At 50.2% G+C, this 17,078-nt stretch overlaps 1 protein-coding gene across 3 annotated transcripts; it reads left to right on the top strand.

Annotated features, from left to right (window-relative positions):
• The first annotated feature begins 427 nt into the window (after positions 1-427).
• Positions 428-16,830, top strand: DNAJC16 (DnaJ heat shock protein family (Hsp40) member C16). Of its 3 annotated transcripts, none has more exons than XM_075840501.1 (15): positions 428-470; positions 2,008-2,180; positions 2,421-2,487; positions 3,989-4,319; positions 6,667-6,851; positions 6,934-7,038; positions 8,259-8,417; positions 9,139-9,269; positions 9,397-9,577; positions 9,778-9,960; positions 10,838-10,914; positions 12,830-12,910; positions 12,999-13,097; positions 13,190-13,357; positions 14,411-16,830. In XM_075840501.1, the coding sequence occupies exons 2-15, from the start codon at positions 2,014-2,016 to the stop codon at positions 14,799-14,801; spliced, it is 2,325 nt and encodes a 774-aa protein (XP_075696616.1). In that variant the 5' UTR covers positions 428-470; positions 2,008-2,013; the 3' UTR covers positions 14,802-16,830. The 3 variants fall into 3 exon arrangements, with proteins under 3 accessions (XP_075696616.1, XP_075696615.1, XP_075696617.1); XM_075840500.1 differs by lacking the exon at positions 428-470 and adding an exon at positions 481-625; XM_075840502.1 differs by lacking the exon at positions 428-470 and adding an exon at positions 752-805.
• Positions 16,831-17,078: the final 248 nt, after the last annotated feature.

The raw sequence follows: 17,078 nt of genomic DNA, 5'->3' as shown, positions 1-17,078 counted from the left end.
GAGGGGGGGCGCACATATATCCAGCAGAGAGGGGGGCACATATATATCCAGCAGAGAGGGGGCCACACATACATGATGTTCATCTATACACCCCCATAAATGTCTATATTGGTAAAACTCATACAGCAGACAGATCTCGGACCCCGATGAATATTACTTGGGGGATGAGGATGACCTGCAGACAGGCCGGAGTTTTCAGGGTGGTGCTGGATGGGTGAGGAGGACGGGGACACGGGATAATATAGAGGGGAGGAAGGGGTTAAGTCACAGCGCAGGTAACATGGAGGATACAAAGTGTCAGATCCATTGCTATAGCAACCAGACGGCGCTAGGGAAGAGATCACGTGGGACGTCAGGGGCGGAGTCTAGAAGGTAGCCATAGCAATGCTGACAGGAAGACGGGACTGCTTGTCACAGATGGTGGCCGCTGACTGGAGAAGACCGCTGTCAGTCAGACAGATACGGCCAAGGTTGGTGGGCGGGTCTTGCGGTCCATCTTCCGGTTCCGTGTGTGAGGTGAGATTCAGGCCGTAATGGGGCTGTGAGCCGGGAGAGAAACGGAGGCAGCGAAGCCGGGACGAGGCCCTACACACGGGAGGACACAGCGTGCTGCCGGGATCAGGAGGTGAGGAGCGGCGGCGTCCTGTGTCAGTACATCAGCCGTCAATAGCTGCAGCCGCCGGGTTACATCATGTCCTGTTATGTCACCTGAACCTCCGGAGCCGCTCTCCTCCCTTGAACCTCCGTGTGTGACACCACGACCCGCCGGGGACGTCCATCATCCACGAGAGAGCCGCCGGTTACAGTATATATATATATGTACACAACGAATATACACGTACACATACCCCATATATATATATATATATATATACACACACACACACACACACACACACACACACACATAGCCATATACCACTATATATATACACACACACACACACACACACACACACACACACACTAGATAGTGCCACACGGTCTCCCTCTCATATACCCCTATATATGTGTATACACACACACACCACATATACCCCCATATATACATGTATCTCTTAGATGAATATATCCCCTAAAATATTTACAGCCATATATATATATATATATATATATATATACACCTCATAAATACATATATATCTCACCTATATACTGCCATATACACCAATTATATACCCCTTCATATACACACACCTATATATATATATATATATATATACACAGCCATATGCCCCTGATATATACCAGAGATAGATAGATAGATATACCACTAATATAGCTCAATATACACCTATATAAATCCCATCATGTACCCCCATATTTACGCACACATCGTCCTACAGCCCCAGCGCTCTCTCTCTCGCTCTCTCGCGTTCTCTCTCGCGTTCTCTCTCGCGTTCTCTCTCTCGCGTTCTCTCTCTCGCGTTCTCTCTCTCGCGTTCTCTCTCTCGCGTTCTCTCTCTCGCGTTCTCTCTCTCGCGTTCTCTCTCTCGCGTTCTCTCTCTCTCTCGCGCTCTCTCTCTCTCTCGCCCCCTCTCGCCCGCTCTCGCTCTCTCGCGCTCTCTCTCTCTCTCTTATACATACGTTCCTGTACTGCGATGTTTATGTCTTTGGGTCTTGATGTCCATAAATGTCCGCTCCTGATTGTGTCCTGATCTATACGGTAATACCCACATAATGCGGCAGGGGGTCTCCTATAGATACTTTACCAGAGATGGGTAAATAACTAACAAGTCTGAAATGAAGCAATTGGCAGGTATGAAACCGGCCAATCAGAAGTACCGAGGGGGCTCACGCTCTGGGGTACGGTAATACCATCGTGTGATTCCCCCGCAGTGCTGCCGACTGTCCGACAGGGTCAGAATCTGAGATTTCTTGCAGATAATGTAATTAAAACTGAGTCGGTCTTGAATGCAGCTCTGGATGTGACTGGAGGATGAGATGTGATATAATGTCAGAATTGTGATTGCAGCTTTATACCAGATCATGTTTTCTCTTTTCCAGTGAGATATGGGCCACCAAAAACTGCGCCTTCTCTGGCGGTTTTTGGTATTTCTAATCCTAGCTCTCAAGATCCTCTCAGCGGCCGACTTTGACCCCTATCGTATTCTGGGCGTGAGCCGGACAGCGAGCCAGGCGGACATCAAAAAAGCCTACAAGAAGCTAGCCCGGGAGTGGTGAGTGTAACCGACAAGATGATCAATAACATGGCGCACAAGCTGCCGCCGCCCGTCCCGCGCTATTTATCTGCTTTTACTTGTGTCACGGCCCTGGCGCCATATTCTGATGAACGTGGTTTGAGTGCTGCGTTTACCAAGCACCTTGCGCCATTTTCCGGCATTGACGGACGACTCGCTCTTTCTGATTGATTTTGGGGCTTATAACGTGACCAGTGATAAATGTCTCGTTCGTTTCAGGCATCCCGACAAAAACAAGAACCCAGGAGCGGAAGACAAATTTATCCAAGTCAGCAAAGCGTATGAGGTATGGAACCGTCCTGATCAGTGATGTAGCTATAGGGGTCGCAGCTGCGACCGGGCACCTAAGACAGGGGGCCCATAGCCCTCCCTTACCACACTGTCCACTGTGTAGACCCCTGACGTGACGTCTGCCGAGGGGGTCCAACAGTGGAGGATTGCAGGGCAGAACGTCGGCCGGCTCTCCCGTCTCCCAGAAAGCGCCGGCCATGTGTGATACTGTCCGCTGAGCCCTGTATCTAAGCCTATCATGTGTGATACTGTCTGCTGAGCCCTGTATCTAAGCCTATCATGTGTGATACTGTCTGCTGAGCAGCTGTATCTAATCCTATCATGTGAGATACTGTCTGCTGAGCAGCTGTATCTAATCCTATCATGTGTGATACTGTCTGCTGAGCTGCGTATCTAATCCTATCATGTGTGATACTGTCTGCTGAGCTGCGTATCTAATCCTATCATGTGTGATACTGTCTGCTGAGCTGCGTATCTAATCCTATCATGTGTGATACTGTCTGCTGAGCTGCGTATCTAATCCTATCATGTGTGATACTGTCTGCTGAGCTGCGTATCTAATCCTATCATGTGTGATACTGTCTGCTGAGCTGCGTATCTAATCCTATCATGTGTGATACAGTCTTCTAAGCCGCTGTATTTAGTCCTATCCATAACTTTAGGGGTCGTGGTGCTATAGATGTCGGCCATGTAGAGCAGTTGGGGGGCCTATGAGGAACTTTTGCACTGGGTCCGATAAGCCTTTAGCTATTCCCCTGGTCCTGATTGATGGGGCAGCTCCCCCGATACCCATCTAGTGGGGGTTCCAAACAGTCAGTGGACGTCCCCTTCAAGTTCAGCAGAGGTAGAGGATGTCGGCCAGTGACTCTAATAGGAAACCATGTGGCCTCTGGAAAAGCAGAGAGAAACTATTTAAAGTGTAACCAAACTTTAAAAAACTTCTGACCTATCCTCGTGACATGTCACTATGTTTTGATCGGTGGGGGTCTGAGCGCTGAGACCCCCTCCGATCGATAAAACAAAGCCCTGGGGTGTTGCTTAGTTTCTGATCGGCTATCTTTCCTCGTGGCGGAGTACGGGCTCTATAGAAAGTCTATGTACACCGCTCCTTCTGTGGAAAGCCGATCAGAAACGAATCATCACAGCGCTCCCCTGTTCACTTCTGCTGCTTAGTTTTAGCGATCAGGGGGTCTCAGTGCTCGGACCGCCACCAATCAAAACTTCTGACGTCAAAAGTTTTTTAAAAGTTAAGGTACCCTGTAAGCTACACGAGGCCAAAGGACATGATGAGACTTGTAGTCCCAGGGCGGAGAAAGTTGCTGACTGTTCTTCTGGGCACATTTAGGTCCCTCAGTGTCCTTCAATATAGGGGCACGTGGCAAGCGAAACTGATCGCGATTAATGAGACACCGCGCGGTCCAATACTGCGGCGTCCCAAGTAGCAGATCGCTATACGGCGCGCTCACATATTTTATCTTTAACTTCTGACCCTTTAGATTCTCTCAAACGAAGAGAAGAGGACAAGCTATGACCGTTACGGAGACGTAGGAGAGAACCAGGGTTACTCCCAGCAGCAGCAGCATCACTTCCGGCATTTCCACGACAGCTTCTACTTCGATGAGTCTTTCTTCCACTTCCCCTTTAACTCCGAGCGCAGGGATTCCACTGATGAGAAGTATCTCCTGCAGTTCTCCCATTACATCAACGAGGTGGTTCCCGACAGCTTCCGCAAGCCCTACCTCATCAAGATCACCTCCGACTGGTGCTTCAGCTGCATCCACATCGAGCCCGTGTGGAAAGAGGTGGTGCAGGAGCTGGAGGGGTTAGGTATGTGGGGGGAACCCTCTACCAGCCAGACAAATGTATTATAACATGGCGGTGATACGTACATACATTACATTACTTATCCTGTACTGATCCTGAGTTACATCCTGTATTATACTCCAGAGCTGTACTCACTATTCTGCTGGTGGAGTCACTGTGTACATACATTACATTACTTATCCTGTACTGATCCTGAGTTACATCCTGTATTATACTCCAGAGCTGCACTCACTATTCTGCTGGTGGAGTCACTGTGTACATACATTACTTATCCTGTACTGATCCTGAGTTACATCCTGTATTATACTCAAGAGCTGCGCTCACTATTCTGCTGGTGGAGTCACTGTGTACATACATTACATTACTTATCCTGTACTGATCCTAAGTTATATCCTGTATTATACTCCAGAGCTGCACTCACTATTCTGCTGGTGGAGTCACTGTGTACATACATTACATTACTTATCCTGTACTGATCCTGAGTTATATCCTGTATTATACTCCAGAGCTGCACTCACTATTCTGCTGGTGGAGTCACTGTGTACATACATTACATTACTTATCCTGTACTGATCCTGAGTTACATCCTGTATTATACTCCAGAGCTGCACTCACTATTCTGCTGGTGGAGTCACTGTGCACATACATTACTTATCCTGTACTGATCCTGAGTTACATCCTGTATTATACTCAAGAGCTGCGCTCACTATTCTGCTGGTGGAGTCACTGTGTACATACATTACATTACTTATCCTGTACTGATCCTAAGTTATATCCTGTATTATACTCCAGAGCTGCACTCACTATTCTGCTGGTGGAGTCACTGTGTACATACATTACATTACTTATCCTGTACTGATCCTGAGTTATATCCTGTATTATACTCCAGAGCTGCACTCACTATTCTGCTGGTGGAGTCACTGTGTACATACATTACATTACTTATCCTGTACTGATCCTGAGTTATATCCTGTATTATACTCCAGAGCTGCGCTCACTATTCTGCTGGTGGAGTCACTGTGTACATACATTACATTACTTATCCTGTACTGATCCTGAGTTACATCCTGTATTATACTCCAGAGCTGCACTCACTATTCTGCTGGTGGAGTCACTGTGTACATACATTACATTACTTATCCTGTACTGATCCTGAGTTATATCCTGTATTATACTCCAGAGCTGCACTCACTATTCTGCTGGTGGAGTCACTGTGTACATACATTACTTATCCTGTACTGATCCGGAGTTACATCCTGTATTATACTCCAGAGCTGCACTCACTATTCTGCTGGTGGAGTCACTGTGTACATACATTACATTACTGATCCTGAGTTACATCCTGTATTATACTCCAGAGCTGCACTCACTATTCTGCTGGTGGAGTCACTGTGTACAAACATTACATGACTTATCCTGTACTGATCCTGAGTTATATCCTGTATTATACTCCAGAGCAGCACTCACTATTCTGCTGGTGGAGTCACTGTGTACATACATTACATTACTTATCCTGTACTGATCCTGAGTTATATCCTGTATTATACTCCAGAGCTGCACTCACTATTCTGCTGGTGGAGTCACTGTGTACATACATTACATTACTTATCCTGTACTGATCCTGAGTTACATCCTGTATTATACTCCAGAGCTGCACTCACTATTCTGCTGGTGGAGTCACTGTGTACATACATTACATTACTTATCCTGTACTGATCCTGAGTTACATCGTGTATTATACTCCAGAGCTGCACTCACTATTCTGCTGGTGGAGTCACTGTGTACATACATTACATTACTTATCCTGTACTGATCCTGAGTTACATCCTGTATTATACTCCAGAGCTGCACTCACTATTCTGTCACTATTTACATAAATTACTTATCCTGTACTGATCCTGAGTTACATCCTGTATTATACTCCAGAGCTGCACTCACTATTCTGCTGGTGGAGTCACTGTGTACATACATTACTTATCCTGTACTGATCCTGAGTTACATCCTGTATTATACTCCAGAGCTGCACTCACGATTCTGCTGGTGGAGTCACTGTGTACATACATTACATTACTTATCCTGTACTGATCCTGAGTTACATCCTGTATTATACTCCAGAGCTGCACTCACTATTCTGCTGGTTTCATAGTGGAAATCTCCCAGCATTTCCTCCTTGTTTAGTGTGTGAGCAGCTCTTGCTCTGGTATGTTGCATGCTGGGATGTCGTTTTCACACCCGGCTCTTGTACATTCAGACGTTTGTAATATAAGGTGACGTCTGGCAATGTCTGTTTTCTCCAATGTTTGCGTCATCGCCGCTTCTTATGCTGCTGACGTCTGTTCTGTCTTTCCAGGTGTTGGCATAGGAGTGGTGCATGCTGGGTACGAGAGGCGGCTGGCTCACCATCTGGGAGCTCATAGCACCCCGTCCATTTTGGGGGTGATTAACGGGAAGATCTCCTTTTTTCATAATGCCGTCTTACGGGAAAATCTCCGACACTTTGTGGAAAGTTTACTGCCCGGAAACCTGGTGGATAAGGTGAGAACTGCAGCCCGGGAGCGGGTGAGATGCGGCCGGACACTCCTGAAATGCTCATCCATCCGCCTGTTGTCTCTTCCAGATCACAGATAAAAACTACATCCGGTTCTTATCCAATTGGCAGCAGGAGAATAAGCCCCACGTCCTCCTGTTCGATCAGATGCCTCCTGTCCCCTTAATCTACAAGGTAAAGACCACTGATCGGGGGGCCGCCCCATTCCATCCATATTATACGATGTAGTTCTAGTATAGTGTGTGATGTTACATCCATAAAGGGGTATTCCCATCTTCATCGCTAGAACCTGCCCTAACGTTGTGATCGGTGGGGGTCCAACTAAGATCCCCGCCTTTACCAAGAATGTAGGGACGGAGCGGCAATTACCAGACGTCCGCTGTGCCGAGTGTCGCAGTCATGTGACCGGTTTGTGTTTAACGTTCACTGGACGGTAGGCGAACGTCACTGCAGCGCCTTTGTTCTGAGGATTGCGGGGGTGGGGGACCCGGCTAGGGCTGCGCGATCATGATTAATTCAACGTGCAACCTCGATTATGATAAACTATTTTAGGCCACACCCCTTTTTGCGTGTCACAACGTTATTAAATATTCACCTACCCCCGTTCCAACGACGAGTGGAGGATATTCCTCTGGTCTGTGGCTCGGCGCATATTTAGATTCCGCTGGACTTCTCCCTTATACCGGCGTTGCATCCTATTGGTCCATGATGTCCTCATAGCCCACCCAATTTACTTCTTGCTTAGCTTCAATGCCCATGCGCCACGGCGAGCGGACAATGCCCACCCCAATGGTATATACAGGGATGATGGGGGGTTAATATACAGGGACCCCCATCATCCCTGTATATTACCCCTTTTCATCCCTGTATATACCAGCACACCATCATCCCTATATATAACCCCCATCATCAGTGTATATACCATTTAGGGTGGGCACTGTTCGCTGGCCACCACGGCAGGCATTGAGACTAAACAGGAAGTAAATGGGGCCGTCATTGAGAACACCGCGGGCCGACATGTCGTCTGAAACGCCGGTATATGGGAGAAGTGCGGACTCTCAAGATATACGCTGAGCCGTGGGTGGCCGATGTGACACAATAAATAGTAGATCAGGGAACTGACGGGTCTCCGGCTCTACCATAGGATTCAACTGTATCTGCTTCCTAAAGACGCAGGTACAGCTGATACTACGGAAAAAAAAAAACGAAATGCGCAAGATGACGTCTCTGATCTGCGCTGTTTTTGTTGTTTTTTCGGATTAATTGCCCAGCCCTCGACCTGGCGTTCTGCCCCTCACTGATCACATGCAGTTACTTTGATGGGAAACCCCTTTCAATTTCAATCGGCAGACAATTCATATTGACAATGTGGATTCATTTACTCTTCCTGGCAGCTGACGGCATTTGCCTATAAGGATTACCTGTCATTTGGATACGTTGACCTTGGCCAGAGGGAGACGGAGCAGATGAGCAGTCAGTACAATATCAACATGTACGCCCCAACCATGCTGGTCTTCAAAGAGCACATCCACAAGCCGGCCGATGTGGTGCAGGTAAGTTGTGGTATTGGGCTGATACGTGGCACGGGTGTGGGCTGATGTGGTGCAGGTAAGTTCTGGTGCCAGGCTGATACGTGGCACGGGCGTGGGCTGATGTGGTGCAGGTAAGTTCTGGTGCCAGGCTGATACGTGGCGTGGGCTGATGTGGTGCAGGTAAGTTCTGGTGCTAGGCTGCCACGTTTCGTGGGCTGATGCCACATTGCCTCAAGTGCTGACTCCTTTTAATTATGTTTGAGCCTAAGGCCGGATTCACACGAGCGTGTCTGGTCCGTGACATACGACTGCCGCAGTATTTCCCGGACCGACCACACTGCAGGTCGCCGGGCTCCTAGCGTCCTAGTTCTGTATGTTGTCTCTCCGCGGAAAACATGATTTCAGTACGGGACGGTCTTCCCGCAGCGACTCCTGGCAGCATAGATAACATTGACGCTCGGATCCCGGCTCCCTGCAGTGTGTTCAGTCCGGGACTTGATGCCGACATGCGGTTCCTGTATCACGGACCGAACACGCTCGTGTGAATCCGGCCTGAAGGTGAGGAACAATGACCAGGAGGAGCAATGCTGCGAAGGCTACACAGCACCGCTGATCCCAGGGGGCAGGGGGGGCAAGTGGCCGTTATTCAGCAGTGGAAGGGACTTGGGAGGAGGGGGTTCCCCTATGTGCCCCCCGACTGGAGCAAGGACATGACATTTTTTTTTTTCCCATCTTTTTCTAGGCACGTGGGATGAAGAAACAAGTAATCGATGACTTTATTTCCACCAACAAATTCCTCCTAGCGGCCCGGCTGACCAATCAGAAGCTATTTCAGGAGCTGTGTCCAGTGCGGAAGTCTCACCGTCAGCGCAAGTACGTATCGCTGTGTGTGTTCCATGTATCCGGGCCCGTATACATCTAGTACATTATATACAGAGATTTCGGCTTGTTCTGCGCTTCACTCCCTGCCATGGTTAATGTTGCTCTTTGCTTTATGCAGGTATTGTGTCGTTCTGCTAACGGGGGAGGGGGAACCTTTCCAAAAAACGTATGACTCCTTCCTGGCTTTTGCCTCGGCCAATACCAAGGATACGGTTCGATTCGTCCATGTCTTCAAGGAACGCCAAGGAGAACTGGCCGGCTCGCTGCTGGGGGAGGATGTAACGCTCGGAGACTCCTCGGTGAGTACTGGGAGGACCTGCAGGGGGCGCAACAAGCAGACGTGAAACTGTCCGTCTACTAGTGGCGGCTGCTGCTCCGTAGAGATCAGCGGTTCACATGTGACGTTGTGGACGGCCGAGATGACCATGAATCTTCCGCTGTGCGGCGTCTTGTAACGTCCTGGCACCGGCTACATTTCTAATATTTATACCGCCGGCAGGTGGCGATTCTGGAAAGACGGAACTCGGCCGGCAGGATCGTGTATAAGACCCTGGCCGGTGTCTGGAGCGGGAGCGAGGAGAACAAGTTCGGTCTTTTGGATTTCTTAGATGGTTTGAGGAAAGACCCCGCTCTCCTGTCTTCTGAGACTAACCTGGCAGATCTGAATGACGAGCTGGCGCCTGTAAGTTCATGCAAAAAACCTGCTCTCAAATATTACGCCACCCCCGATTTACAGAAGCCCCTCCCTGCCGAGCAGCGGTGACCCCAGTTCTAGAGATAGGAGCGGATCCCAGCACTGATGTTATTTATGGCATGTCCCATCGATATGTCCTAAATGTCTTAAGGTGGGAATACCCCTTTAAAGCGGATCGGTCACGCCATTATGCTGCCCTGTGATGGCGCACGCTGATTTCCGCCTTTTTGTGTCGTAATTGATTATTTAGGATTTTATACTTGCGGCGGGCGGCCGATGAGTCCAAGTTTGTTTATGCCCCCCCTGCCCTCCAGCCGCCAATTCTCCACGTGTATAGAAATAGGGAGCGACGTGTCAATCAGCGGGGGGGGAGCGGGAATATGTGAATATACTTGGACCCATCGGCTGCGTCGCTGGCCGCACGGCCTAAGTATAAAATCGAATTACTCAAGCTGTTACGAAAGAAGTGATCGCGCGCTAAAGTGACTACGTCATCCGGTGCGATGGCAGCGTGAAAAAAAGGGTCAGGTCAACTTTAAGTGCATCGCTCAACAATTGAATGTAAAGGGTTAACCTGGGGGAGGGGCGAGAGCGTCCGCTGTGCGGTCCCCTGATCCGCGTACACGCGCTGAGTTGGATGTGTAACCGGCGCAGTGTGAGGGAAACTTTGTCTGTGAGCGAATCGGCATTGCCGAGAGCGGCCAGAGACACCGAGCTCTCCTTACACAGCGCCGCCCTACTGTCCAGTCTGGTAAGTGCAGCGTATAACAGGATCTAATGGGAGAAGGTGGATGACGAGATCTGGGCTTTTATGGATTACACCCGACACCTGTAATTGCTTGATTATTTTTTTTTTTTCTGTCAGGTGTTTTTCCTGCGCTGGTTCTACACGGCTGCCGAATACTGGTCGGATGTATGGGAGAGCGTTCTACATAATAACTGGTAAGTCTTACTCTAGAACAGCGGCGACCTGTGCTTTACCCTAGAAGAAGGCGACCGAAGGATTAACCCCTCTGCATCCTTCTGATAGGTCATCAATGTTAGATCCGGGTGGGGGGGTTTGACCCCCCCCCCCCCCCCCACTGATCAGCAAAGGAAGGGGATGCAATACCAGGCGCAGCCACAAGTATGAATAAGTCTGCTCAAGCGCTGATGGCCCGGCCTGAGGCCCAAGCGCTGATGGCCCGGCCTGAGGCCCAGGCGCTGATGGCCCGGCCTGAGGCCCAGGCGCTGATGGCCCGGCCTGAGGCCCAGGCGCTGATGGCCCGGCCTGAGGCCCAGGCGCTGATGGCCCGGCCTGAGGCCCAGGCGCTGATGGCCCGGCCTGAGGCCCAGGCGCTGATGGCCCGGCCTGAGGCCCAGGCGCTGATGGCCCGGCCTGAGGCCCAGGCGCTGATGGCCCGGCCTGAGGCCCAGGCGCTGATGGCCCGGCCTGAGGCCCAGGCGCTGATGGCCCGGCCTGAGGCCCAGGCGCTGATGGCCCGGCCTGAGGCCCAGGCGCTGATGGCCCGGCCTGAGGCCCAGGCGCTGATGGCCCGGCCTGAGGCCCAGGCGCTGATGGCCCGGCCTGAGGCCCAGGCGCTGATGGCCCGGCCTGAGGCCCAGGCGCTGATGGCCCGGCCTGAGGCCCAGGCGCTGATGGCCCGGCCTGAGGCCCAGGCGCTGATGGCCCGGCCTGAGGCCCAGGCGCTGATGGCCCGGCCTGAGGCCCAGGCGCTGATGGCCCGGCCTGAGGCCCAGGCGCTGATGGCCCGGCCTGAGGCCCAGGCGCTGATGGCCCGGCCTGAGGCCCAGGCGCTGATGGCCCGGCCTGAGGCCCAGGCGCTGATGGCCCGGCCTGAGGCCCAGGCGCTGATGGCCCGGCCTGAGGCCCAGGCGCTGATGGCCCGGCCTGAGGCCCAGGCGCTGATGGCCCGGCCTGAGGCCCAGGCGCTGATGGCCCGGCCTGAGGCCCAGGCGCTGATGGCCCGGCCTGAGGCCCAGGCGCTGATGGCCCGGCCTGAGGCCCAGGCGCTGATGGCCCGGCCTGAGGCCCAGGCGCTGATGGCCCGGCCTGAGGCCCAGGCGCTGATGGCCCGGCCTGAGGCCCAGGCGCTGATGGCCCGGCCTGAGGCCCAGGCGCTGATGGCCCGGCCTGAGGCCCAGGCGCTGATGGCCCGGCCTGAGGCCCAGGCGCTGATGGCCCGGCCTGAGGCCCAGGCGCTGATGGCCCGGCCTGAGGCCCAGGCGCTGATGGCCCGGCCTGAGGCCCAGGCGCTGATGGCCCGGCCTGAGGCCCAGGCGCTGATGGCCCGGCCTGAGGCCCAGGCGCTGATGTTTTAGTCCTGGGAGTCCCTCAAAGCGTTTTTCTGGGACATTAATATTGATGTCCTTTTCCCCCTGTCGATCAGCTGACTTAAGGGGCGGCACCACATATTTGGTTGTGGCTGTGCCTGGTATTGCAGTTCAGTTTAATTCACTTTAATAGGACTGAGCTGCAGTACCAGGCACGGCCACAACCAAGCACATGGCAGCGCAAGCAAGGACTGAGCTGCAGTACCAGGCACGGCCACAACCAAGCACATGGCAGCGCAAGCAAGCGCCGAGCCCATTCATGCATGTCAGATATTGATCGCCTGCCTTAAGGATAAGCCATCAATATTATACAGTTACTTAAAGGGGTTTTCTGGGATTATAAGAGTGAACTGCACCACGAATAAGTAAGATTTCTTGCACGTGCTATTGCACACTTACTCGCAGTTTATTAAGGGGTTAAATATTGTACTGCTTCAGTTCTGTGTTCAGAGGTCTGATCCCCCGATTGTCTGAGACGATTACACCCCCCCCCCCCCCGATCTGACCGTTTCTCTTTCTACAGGAGGGAGATGATGCCGCTGCTCTCTCTGATCTTCTCCGCTCTCTTCATCCTCTTCGGGACGGTCATCGTGCAGGCGTTCAGGTAAATGTTCATTTTTAGGGGGGGTCGCGACTTTCCATATGAATATCTCTGATTGGATTAGGGTTAACCCTGTGTGCGCCCCCCGCAGCGACTCCAGCGATGACAGAGATTCTGTTCCGTCTGATAAAGAAGAGCCAGGAGACAAGGAGAAGAGCAGCGAGGCCAACTTCACCAAGGAGAACACCAGGTAAGTTTGTGCCCCCCTGACTGGGCGTAGAAATGGCAAATAAATGTTTTGCCTCCGTCTTGTATTGGCGCTCACAGGCGGTTTCCCGGCAGGGTACCCAAGAAAGGCTTTGTGGAAGTGACGGAGTTAACGGACGTGAATTATACGAGTAACCTGGTGCGGCTGCGTCCGGGCCACATGAACGTCGTCCTCATTCTCTCCAGCTCCACCAAGGCCAGTCTGCTCCAGAAGTTTGCCCAGGAAGTTTACACGTTTACTGGGTGAGTGCGGAGCTTAGAGGGATTCTCCGTGTAAATGTGACCTCTAAAAAAATCCAGCGGTAAGAGATGGCGGAATAATCGGAGGTTTCTAGAAAAACATTCAGGGGGAGAAAGTCTGTAAGTAATTGACGTTGCTCACGTGAGACGGCGCTTTATTTATGGTAATTCCAGATCTCTACACTCCAGGCTATATATAGCAGAGCCCTGATACTCTATAATATAGCAGAGCCCTGATACTCTACATATAGCAGAGCCCTGATACTCTACATATAGCAGAGCCCTGATACTCTACATATAGCAGAGCCCTGATACTCTACAATATAGCAGAGCCCTGATACTCTACAATATAGCAGAGCCCTGATACTCTACAATATAGCAGAGCCCTGATACTCTACAATATAGCAGAGCCCTGATACTCTACAATATAGCAGAGCCCTGATACTCTACAATATAGCAGAGCCCTGATACTCTACAATATAGCAGAGCCCTGATACTCTACAATATAGCAGAGCCCTGATACTCGACAATATAGCAGGAAACTACACCAGACACCTGTTGTGGCACTGCGCCTTCTTGCAGTCATATCCTATATAAACAGATGCAGAGTTTGTCATTTGTGGTGCTATATTCTCACAAGGCGTTGTCTATTCGGTTTCAAACCAATCCAGCTCTGCTACATCTGTACGTGCTGTTTATAGCCGCAATTAAAATGACAAACATTTTCACTTTTAAAGAAGTTTTCAACGACCTGTACAGTATATTGATAGGATGCGACATAAATGTCTGGCCCTGACAGCTGGGACCCCCAAATGGTACTGATCTAACCCAGCAGGACCGCAGGGGGCACAGTGCTCGATCTGTGGGGATCCCAGTGGTCAGACCCCAGCCCTGCCGGTCATGACCGATCCCATCAATATGCCGTACTATGTCATTGAAGACCCTTGCGCTGAACATATGAAGGAATCGCAGACGTCTTATTAATATTGTGTTCCTGGGCTCCCCCTGCTGGTGGATCTGTGTATAGAGGAGTAATGTACACGTCTTCTGTCACAGGAGCAGCTCCCTCCACTTCTCTTTCCTTAACCTGGACAAGCACCGCGAGTGGCTGGAGTACTTGTTGGAGTTCGCCCAGGACGCAGCGCCCATCGCCTATCAGTACGACGAGCATTTTCTGGAGCGCGACTACACCGGGTACGTGCTGGCTCTGAACGGACACAAAAAATACTTCTGTCTCTTTAAAGCGCAGTCCACGCTGGAGGACGAGAAGCTCTCAGATGAGGGGGAACTCTGCCCTCCCAGCGGGGACACTTTGAGGAAGATCTCCTTGGGCTCCGGGATGGGCCACATAAAAAAGAAATTAAATAAGCTTTCCCTATGGATGGAACGCCTATTAGAGGGCTCGTCGCAGAGATTCTATATCCCCTCCTGGCCGTCACTGGACTGACACTACATTGGGGGGGTGCGCGCGTTCAGTCCTACCAAACTGTGAACATTTCAATGTTAGTCCTGCCGCTGGGATATACACGCTGTTGTGGCGTCATCTGATCCTGCCGGGGGCAAACGGACAGATATGGGGGAGGGGGAGCGCTCCATTGACGTCACGTACCGCCTGCTTACGTCTTAAGTTCTCGTCAGCGTCATTAAAGAGCTTTAAGCTGCCTCTGAGGATCCAGGTACGACACCTGTAAAACCTCCCGAACTTTAACCTCACCATCTCCTACCCCCACAAGCCGCTCGTTAACGGATACCATAACTTTTAATATTGACCACTAGAGGTCCTTAGTGAGTAACCGCCATCACCGCCGCACACAAGACCTGCGGTTATTGAATCCAACCCTGATATTCTCTTTAGCTCCCAGGTCAACTGTGGACGTAGCAATAAGACACTTGCAGGTATTTGCCGACCAATATCTGATGTTCCTTAAACTTTGCGGTTCAGCGACGAGACGTTTATAGAAGAGATGGCGATCCGATCCCGGAAACGCCGCAGTCACGAAGCCATCCGTCTAATAACCGCAGACGTGCGGGGAGGGGGGGTGTTTATTATTAGGAAGTTTCCGTAGATGTTTCATAGTTATTGAGAAGTGTGGCGCCACCTAGTGGACACAACCTGAATCACGCCACGCTGCAACACTGAATTTTCTTTGTATCAAGGAACGTTGGTCGGGCCGGAGGAGTTTAATATCCGTTGTTGTTTTTTCAGAGCTGCCCCCGATAAGAATAGAACAATGTTATATCACAGGATTATTACAGCCGAGCCGGTCATTATATTTCTGTACACGGTGAATGTAGATGATTTATTTCCCCTCCTTTTTATTGGGGATGGGAGGGGGGCACATATTTATCTGCAGTCGGTGTCGCCGCCTTTCCGGCTTCATGTTTAGTTTTTTATTTTAGATCAGGTTTTTGTGTATTTCATCTTCAATGCCAAAGTTTTTGTCACAGTGGAATGAAGGGACAATTGAGATGTGCAGATTCTTAACCTCTTCATTGCTGGAGCCTTTGTGGTTATGGCCACACAGTAATAAATCTGAATCCTTTAAAGGGCCTTTTTCAAGGAGTTGTACGGGATTAGAAAAATATGGCTGCTTTCTTCCATAAACAGCGCCACCTCTGTCCATGGGTTGTGTCTGGTATTACAACTCCATTGAAGTGAATACGTGCAATACCGCACACAACCTGTGGACAGATGGGGTGCTGGTTTTGAAAGCGGCATTGTTTTTCTAATCCTGGACAACACTTTAAAGCCTAAAATCTTTCGACTTGTGTGAAAAGCTGCCTATCCCCATTCTTCATTGTGTTCTCAGTCATCAGGTCTCGGGTCTTGGACACTGCCCCCCTTGTTCCCTAATAATTCTTTACATATGAGGCTACTTGAATATTACATATACGGCTCCTTTAACCAGTGTCAATCACTTGTCGCTGCCTGAAAACTGCACTCATGTTAATTACTGCCACCAAGTGGACAGTTTGAGAACTGCAGTCATAAATAAGTGCGGAGACTGGAGCTGCAGTGATGGGGGGCTCATTTCTGTTAGGTTTAGTGAGTCTACTTTAGTCTTGGGTATGCGGTGGGCTCTTCATAGTCCTTTAGGGGACACCCTGTCCCTTTTTCTTTCCGTCCATATGGCGCTACGCATGTGTCCGTCTCGCAAGCTCCATGGTATGAAGAGGTTGTCTGGAATTGTTGCATTGCACGATATTTTCCTACTCCTAAAGCACTGAAATGGTTAAACTGCCTTGTGCTGAGATCTTTATTCTTTACAGAAAAAAATTAAATAAATCTAGAAAAAAAAAATAACGAGGAAATGTAAAATTCTGTCCGGACGATCAGTTTGCACTTTTTTTTTTTTGTAGGAAGAAAATAACTTATTTTAATTTAGTGTTTTTTTATATTATTTTAACTTATCTTGTCATTTGTATATTTTTTTTTTGTTTTAATATAATTACTGCATTGGAAACTGAAATAAACTATTTTACTGTGTGTAGTCTACGCCGTGTCATATTATAGATACCCGGGGGCGGTAAACTTAGCGGCTTATAACGGGACTGTAATTATTGATGGCTTATCCTAAGGATAGGTCATCAATATCTGAAGGCTCCATGGTGGGGTTGCACAGCGCCATACATTTGGTAGTGGCTGGTCCTGGTATTGCAACTCAGTGAGAATCATTTGAATTGGAAAGAGCTGCAGTACCAGGTACAGCCACTACCAAACATA

Source organism: Rhinoderma darwinii, chromosome 10, assembly GCF_050947455.1.
Source record: "Rhinoderma darwinii isolate aRhiDar2 chromosome 10, aRhiDar2.hap1, whole genome shotgun sequence".
NCBI lineage: Eukaryota > Metazoa > Chordata > Amphibia > Anura > Rhinodermatidae > Rhinoderma > Rhinoderma darwinii.
The sequence above is the reverse complement of the archived record's forward strand: the minus strand, read 5'-3'. Positions and strand labels throughout refer to the sequence as shown.